Source organism: Ursus maritimus (assembly GCF_017311325.1).
Source record: "Ursus maritimus isolate PB19 chromosome X unlocalized genomic scaffold, ASM1731132v1 scaffold_X1, whole genome shotgun sequence".
Lineage (NCBI taxonomy): Eukaryota > Metazoa > Chordata > Mammalia > Carnivora > Ursidae > Ursus > Ursus maritimus.
Genome location: NW_024423319.1, coordinates 83,203,326 through 83,211,695, shown reverse-complemented (window position 1 = coordinate 83,211,695; position 8,370 = coordinate 83,203,326). Strand labels below are relative to the sequence as shown.

General features: G+C 40.7%; 1 protein-coding gene across 1 annotated transcript; it reads right to left on the bottom strand.

The window, feature by feature from the left end:
• Nucleotides 1-332: 332 nt before the first annotated feature.
• ZNF630 (zinc finger protein 630) lies at nt 333-7,662 on the bottom strand. The gene is made up of 4 exons (XM_008691746.2): nt 7,559-7,662; nt 2,823-2,949; nt 2,467-2,562; nt 333-2,267 (listed from the first exon to the last, which is right to left on the bottom strand). The coding sequence occupies exons 1-4, from the start codon at nt 7,571-7,573 to the stop codon at nt 541-543; spliced, it is 1,965 nt and encodes a 654-aa protein (XP_008689968.2). The 5' UTR covers nt 7,574-7,662; the 3' UTR covers nt 333-540.
• Between the last annotated feature and the right edge of the window lie 708 nt (nt 7,663-8,370).

Sequence of the window (8,370 nt, the reverse complement as noted above, 5' to 3'; positions counted from 1 at the left end):
AAATACTTGGGAACTGGGGTGGCTGGGTGGCTCAGTTGATTTCAGCTCAGGTCATGATCTCAGGGTCCTGAGATCGAGCCCCACGTTGGGCTCTGAGCTCAGCATGGAGTCTTGCTTGTCCTTCTCCCTCTCCTATCCTCCCCCCAATAAATAAATAAATAAAATTGTTAAAGAGGGGCGCCTGGGTGGCACAGCGGTTAAGCGTCTGCCTTTGGCTCAGGGCGTGATCCCGGCGTTCTGGGATTGAGACCCACATCAGGCTCCTCCGCTATGAGCCTGCTTCTTCCTCTCCCACTCCCCCTGCTTGTGTTCCCTCTCTCGCTGGCTGTCTCTATCTCTGTCAAATAAATAAATAAAATCTTTAAAAAAATAAAATAAAATAAAATTGTTAAAGAAAAATACTTAGGGACATATGAGTCTGTTCTATAGTTAAGGAGGTGCCACTTTTTTTTTCATGTCCAACACATCCATAGGATTTCTGTTCAGTGTGAGTTTTTTCACGCACAGTGAGATCTGACTTCTGGGAAGGCCTTCCCACAGTCAGTACATATATGAGGTTTCTCTCCTACGTGGATTCTCATGTCCAGTAAGGCATATATGCTGGCAGAACACCTTCCCACAGTCACTGCATTTGGAGGGTTTCTCCCCTGCGTGTGTCCTCTGATATGTGATCATCTGTGATTTCCAGGAAAAAGCCATCCCATATTCAGCAGCCTCAGAGGGCTTCTCCCTAGTATGAGTTTTTTGATGTACAGCTAGTGGAGACTTCTCACAGAAGGTCTTTCCACATTCACTACATTCATATGGTTTCTGTCCAGCATGAGCTCTCTGATGTATAATGAGATGTGACTTCAGGGAAAAGGCCCTTCCACACTCAGTACACTCATAGGGTTTCTCCCCTGTATGAATTCTCTGATGAATGATGAGGGGTGATTTCTGAGAGAAGGTTTTGCCACAGTCACTACACTCATAGGGTTTCTCCCCTGTATGAATTCTCTGGTGTATGATAAGAGGTGACTTCTGAGAGAAGGCTTTTCCACATTCTGTACATGTATAAGGTTTCTCTCCAGTATGAAGCCTTTGATGTCCAGTAAGGTGTGACTTTTGGGAAAAGGCTTTTCCACAGTTGGTACATATGTAAGGTTTCTCTCCTGTATGAATTCTTTGATGCCCTATGAGGTGGGACTGCTGGCAAAAGGTTTTTCCACATTCACTACACCTATAGGGTTTCTCTCCGGTATGTGTTCTCCGATGAATGATGAGTTGTGTTTTCCGAGGGAAGGTTTTCTCACATTCAGTACATTTATAGGGTCTCTCCCCAGTATGAGTTACCTGGTGTATAAAAAGGTGAGACTTCTCACAGAAGGCTTTCCCACATTCACTGCATTCAAAGGGCTTCTCTCTAGCATGAACTCGCTGATGTATAATGAGATGTGACTTCTGAGAGAAGGCTTTTTGACACTCAAAACATTCATAGGGTTTCTCTCCAGTGTGGACTCTCTGATGAACGATGAAGGGTGACTTCTGGGAGAAGGCCCTCCCACACTCAGTACATTCATAAGGTTTCTCCCCAGTATGAATCCTCTGATGCACAATGAGGTGTGATTTCTCACTGAAGGCTTTTCCACAATCTCCACATACATACGGTTTCTCTCCAGTATGAATTCTTTGATGTATAATAAGCTGTGACTTCTTAATAAAGCTTTTCCCACACTCACTACAAACATTGGGTTTCTTACCAGCTTGATCTTTCTTATACTGAACACAGACTTGTTTATGATTGAGACCTTTTTCACATCGACTACATCCACAGGGTTTCATGCCAGTATAAATTTTCTCAGGCACAGAAAAGGAATCACTATAGCTAGGTGGTGTCCCACATCCAAATTTCTCAATGGGGTTCTTTCTTGCATAGCTCCTACTGCATGTCAGTGAGTCTAAATCATATTTCAAGCTCTTCTCATATGAATCAAAATCACAGAGTTTTTTACTTGAAGGATCAAGGTCTGTGCACCCACCAAATATTTTTCCAAATGTATTACATTTGGGGCCTTTCTCCTTGGCCAGTGTTTCATGGCTAATGACTGTGACCTGCTTCAAAAGTCTGTCTTGGTTTCCTTGATACCTATCTATCTGACCATCAACATGCCAGACTTTTAAGAGAGAGTACCATGAATTACCCTTTGGGGCTTTTTCCAATATCTCCTTTTGAAATGAAAGTTCTTCAGAAATGATCTGCTGGGGAGAGTCAAGGCTTTTCTCCCTGTCTGAAAGAAGAACAAAAAACTAAAAATAAAATCAAATAGAAACCAAAAAGAAAACAGCAACAAACAGAAGTGCTAAGAAGGTGCTGATGCAGGATGGATGTTATAAAGAAGGCCTAATGAATTTTAAGGAAGAAAGGAGGCCATTGATGTCAGAGAAGAAGAAAATGCCCTCTCAGCCATCTACCCAATTCTCACTTACCTGAGTGGACCCACGTTGACAATTCACTCTTTATGATCCGTGGGTCCTCTTCACGTTCCAACTTGAAGATTATACCTGGTTTTATACCTGAACACCCTGTTAAGGGAAAATTACAATGGTTTTAGCCTTGGCAGCTCAGAAATCCATGAGGAGAAGAAGCAGCCTCAGGGGCCTCCCAGGAAAGATGGATTCTTAAGTCACAAAAATAGATTCCAGATAGAACAAAAATATGAATGTAACACACAAACTATAAAAGAAAAGACCCTATTCACGGAAGATCATAAAGGTCATGGTCTTGACGGCTCTGAAAGATGAGGAGGTTTCGATTCATTATTACACAGAGAATGTGTCCTCACCCACAGAGACCAGGTGGCTGTAGGTCTCCAGCATCACGTCTCTGTGTAGGGTCTTCTGAGCAGGGTCCAGGTGCTGCCACTCTTCCTGGGTGAAGTCCACAGCCACATCCTCGTATGTCACTAGTTCCTAGAACAGCACAGTCCTGTACAATCTGCTCATTCTTTTTTTACCACAGCAATACCTGTAGAATGCCTACTGAGCGTTTTGTGCAGTATACTTAATGAGAAAAACTTTGTAAAATTCTGCCATTAGCAAGAATAGTTACTGGAACAGAATAAACAGTCTAAAACCAGATATAAATAAAAATAGGGAATTTAATATATAATAAAGGACTATTTTAAGTAAGTGCAGGGGCACCTGGCTGGCTCAGTCGGTAGAGCATGTGACTCTTGATCTCGGGGTTGTGAATTTGAGCCCCATGTGAGGTGTAGAGATTACTTAAAAATAAAATTTATAAATAAATAAGTGCACAAAAGACAGATTATGCAAAACTGGGTAGCTATCAGGAAAAAAACGTAAAGATGGACTCCTTATTCCACACTCTACACAAAAAAGATATTTGAGAGACAATAAAAATTGAAACAAAGATAAGAGAAGTCATAAAATAAAGACAGGAGAGATTTTAAAAATAATTTTAAAGTGGAGAAAACCCTTCTAACTGGGCATGCTACAAAACCCAGACGCCACAAAGGAAAACACTGATAAATCTGACTACTTTATGGGTTGCATAGCAAAATACATCACAAACAAACTCAAAGGACGAACAACTAACTGGGGAGTAGATATATGCACAACACAGAAGACGGACAAAGACACAATTTCCTCAGTTTACAGAGCTCCTACAAAGCATGAAGAAAAAGACCAACAACTTAACCTTTTAAAAAATAATCAGAGGACGTGACCATCAATTCACAGAGAAGGAAATGCAAATGGCTTCTAAACCTGTAAAATCATGTTCAACTTCATTCACATGAAGAGAAATGCAAATTAAAACCAAACAAAACAGCATGTTTTTCTTACATATTATCAAAGATTAGAGTTCGATTAAGTCACTAAGTTGGCAAAGATATAAAAAAAAGGGCACACTCAAATTGTGGGTATACACTGGTACAAAATATTTTGAGGGCAATCAACTTGACAATATCCATCAAAATTTTAAATGTACACATTATCTGACCAGCAATTCCACTTCTAGAAATTATTTAACACATATACTCATATATGTGAGCAAAACAGCATGGGTGAAGTTATTTCACTACAGAACTGTTTATAACAGCAAAACAACGAAGACAACCTCATGGGGGATTGGAGGAATTATGCTTCAATCCCCATAAGGGAATTCCATACACAACCATTTTATTATTATTTTTTAAAGATTTTATTTATTTATTTGACAGAGAGAGAGAGACAGCCAGTGAGAGAGGGAACACAGGCAGGGGGAGTGGGAGAGGAAGAAGCAGGCTCCCAGCGGAGGAGCCTGATGTGGGGTTCGATCCCAGGACTCTGGGATCACGCCCTGAGCCGAAGGCAGATGCTTAACGACTGAGCCACCCAGGCGCCCCATCCATACACAACCATAAAAAGCAACAAGGATTGATATGCAATGATCTCTAAGATATACTGTTAAGTGAAAAAAAAATTCATCTATTCAGCAAGCTGTTACTGAGACCCCACTGAACACCAGGGATAGTTCTAGGAACTGGGGATCCAGCAAAAAAGAAACCTGGAAAAAATATCTTCCCTCAAGCATCTCATAGTCTAGTGAGGGGAGACAGCCAACAAGGCTGAGTGACAAATCAACACATAGCCAAAAAAAAAAAAAAAGTTTGTAATGTGTACTTCAAAATTCATATCACTCATATACAAAAAGCTCCTAGAAAGCAATAAGTGGGGCACCTGGGTGGCTCAATCAGTTAAGCATCTGCCTTCAGCTCAGGTCATGATCCCAGGGTCCTGGGATCGAGTCCCACATCAAGCTCTCTGCTCAGCTGGGAGTCTGCTTCTCCCTCTCCCTCTGTGCTCGTGCTCACTCACTCTCTCTCTCTCTCTCTCTCTCTCTCTCAAATAAATAAATAAAATCTTAAAAAAGAATAAATTAAAAAATACATTAAAAATAAATAAATAAAATGAAAGAGCCCATCAACAAGGGGCTGGTATCCTACAAACATTAACAGAATAATAAAAGGATGCTATGAACAATTTTATGACAAGAAATTTGACAATGCAGATCATAGGACAACAGAGTATGGCATGCAGGCCAAATCTGGCCCACGAGCTAAGAATGGTTTTTATACTTTTAAACGGTTGAAGAAAAAAAGTCAAAGGAGGATATTTTGTGGCATGTGAAAATTGCATGAAATTCAACTTTCAGTGTCCATAAATAAAATTCCATTGGATCGCAGCCATGCTCATTGGTTTGCTTATTGTCTACAGCTGCTTTCACCCTACAAAAGCAGAGCTGGGTAGTTGCAACAGAGACCATATGGCCGACAGGCCTGAAATATTTCTATCTGGCCCTCTACAGAAACGGTTTGATGACCCCTGACTTAGACAAACTGGACAAATTATTTGAAAATCACAGCTTAACAAACCCAACATACAAAGAAATAGAAAATTTGAATGATACTATATTTTTTCAATAAGTCAAATTCATAATTAAAAACCTACCCACAAAGAAAACTCCACACCCTGATGACTTCACTGGCGAACTCTTCCAAATATTTAAGAAGGAAATCATACGAATCTTACCCAAACTCTTTCAGAGAATACTTCCCAAGCTGTTAAATAAAACCAACCTGACTGTGATGCCAAAACATAAACAGGAATACAAGAAAAATTACAGGCCAATATGTCTCAGGAACAGAGCAGTAGAAATCCTCAACAAAATATTAATAAAGGACTGGCTCGATGATAGTGATGATGAGGAAGATGACAGGAGTGGGTGAAGATTGACCATAGATAAAACAAGGCTGGCCACCAGTTGATAATATTTGCAGCCAGGCGATAAGTACAAAGGGGCTCACAAAAATCTACTTCTGTGTATGTTCAAAATTGAAATTTTCCATAATACAATGTATAAAACCTATATTTATTGGAAATGTTTTATCAATACATCTTTTTAAAGTTACAGTTACAGAAGATATAGTGTGTGTAGTAAAGAAAAATACATGAAAATAATAAAATCACTCACACACATTTATACATATATATCTATATGCACAGGGGTTACATGTATCTGGAAGGATCATCCCCAAACTACCTAATACTAGTTATGCCAGGGAAGAGGGCAGAAGTTAGATTACAGAGATATTTCCCTTTCTTTCTAATTTTTACTTTGCAATATTATTTACATTCTTTGCACCATATATAAATTACCCTTGCAAAGAGGGGATAAAAAGACATAAAATGGGGGCACCTGGGTGGCTCAGTCAGTTAGGTGTCTGCCTTCAGTTAGGGTGGTGATCCCGGAGTCCTGGGATGGAGCCCTGCGTCAGCCTCCCTGCTCAGCGGGGAGTCTGCTTCTCCCTCTCCCTCTGCCCCTCCCCCCACTCGTGTTTTCTCTCTCTCTAATGGATGGATAAAATCTTTTTAAAAAACTGTTTTAAAAAAAAGACATAAGGGGTGCCTGGGTGGCTCAGTCAGTGAAGCGTCTGCGTTTGGCTCAGGTCATGATCCCGGGGTCCTGGGATCGAGCCCCGCATCAGGCTGCCTGCTCAGTGGGGAGCCTGCTTCTCCCTCTGCCCCCCCTCTTTCTCAGAAATAAATAAACAAACAAACAAATAAATAAAATCTTTTAAAAAAAGACATAAAATTCGGGCACCTGGGTGGCTCAGTCGGTCAAGTATCCGCCTTCAGCTCAAGTCATGATCCTGGGGTCCTGGGATCAAGTCCCACATCCGGCTCCCTGTCAGCAGGGAGCCTGCTTCTCCCTCTCCCTCTGCCTACCACTCCCCCTGCTTGTGCACTCTCTCTCTCTCTCTAATAAATAAATAAAACCTTTAAATATATATATATATAATGGAAGAGCAGAGAAGGAACTGGCCTTGAATTGGGGCGTGATCCCACAAACTATGAGATGACAGCAAAAGAGCCATGGAAAACCAGGAAACCACCCACCCTCCAAGTCTCTGCCAGAAAATTTTAACTAAAAGTAGCCTCTTTGAAACAACTATTGATGATACCACACTGAGCTGAAAACTACTGGCCTTTAGGAGAACTCAACAATAAAATTTCTTAAGCTAAAATCCCAGAAATCTTGACTTGCTGAAGAGCTGGACTGACGAACTGATTTCTCTTGATGGAGATTGCAAACCATCTAACGTATCCTGTTTGCCATTTTCACTGTGGCTGCCAGCAAGCTTGAAGGTAAAATGTTTAGCTCAGTTTATATGAAGTAAGGCCAGATCATCTATGTATCTTTTTTTTTAAGATTTTATTTATTTGACAGAGAGAGACACAGCGAGAGAGGGAACACAGCAGAGGGAGAGGGAGAAGCAAGCTTCCCGCTGAGCAGGGAGCCCCACACGGGGCTCGATCCCAGGACCTTGGGATCATGCCCTGAGCCAAAGGCAGACGCTTAATGACTGAGCCACTCAGGCGTCCCCATCTATGTATCTTAACAGCAACTTTACCTGCATCTTGATCTCCTATTCTAAATTTCTCTAATTCTTATTTTCAAAGTGTTGTCCTTTCTCATTTTACTGTAGGAAAACCAAGTGGGAAACAAACAACTTACCTGGGACTCAGTCATTTTCTGTTTCTCTTTGGAAAGCAATTGGGGGTGCGGTGGGGTACAGAAGAGTCTTCAGAGACCAAGCTGGGTTAACCACTCTTCAATGGCTGAATGTAAAACATGTTGCTTGTTAATTCATTGACAGCTTGTGTTTATCATCTGACCAGCAATTCCATTTCTAGAACTTTGTTCTAAGGTAATCATGGATGTGTGCAGAACTTTCATCACAGCTTTGTCTTGAACACCATAATTTTGAAAATAACCAAAATGCACAATCACTGAGGACTGAGAAAATAATTTATGGAACCTCCAAGAAATAGAAAGGCAGGTGACCATTTAAAGTAACACTAGAGATAATTAGAGGCTCAAGAGATACAACAACTAAATGTAAAGTATGGACCTTGTCTGGATCTTAATTTGAACAGACAAAAATATCTTCGAGATAATCATTAAAGTTTGAGCCCTGACTAGATATTTGATGATATTAAGAAATTTAACCAATGATGATCTGAAGTTATTATTGTTAATTATTTTACCTTGAATAACAGTATTGACCTTTAAGAACTTATCTTTTACAGGTACATGATGAAGTCTTTATTATGAAATGATACATCTGGGATTTGTTTCAAAATAATAAGGACTACATATGTAAAGATTCACTCAGCTATACATTTAATATTTGTGCATTTTAGGGGCGCCTGGGTGGCTCAGTCAGTTAAGTGTCTGCCTTCCAGGGTCCTTGGATCGAGCCCCACATCAGGGTCCCTGCTCATCGGGGAGTCTGCTTCTCCCTCTGCCTGCCCCTCCCCCTGCTT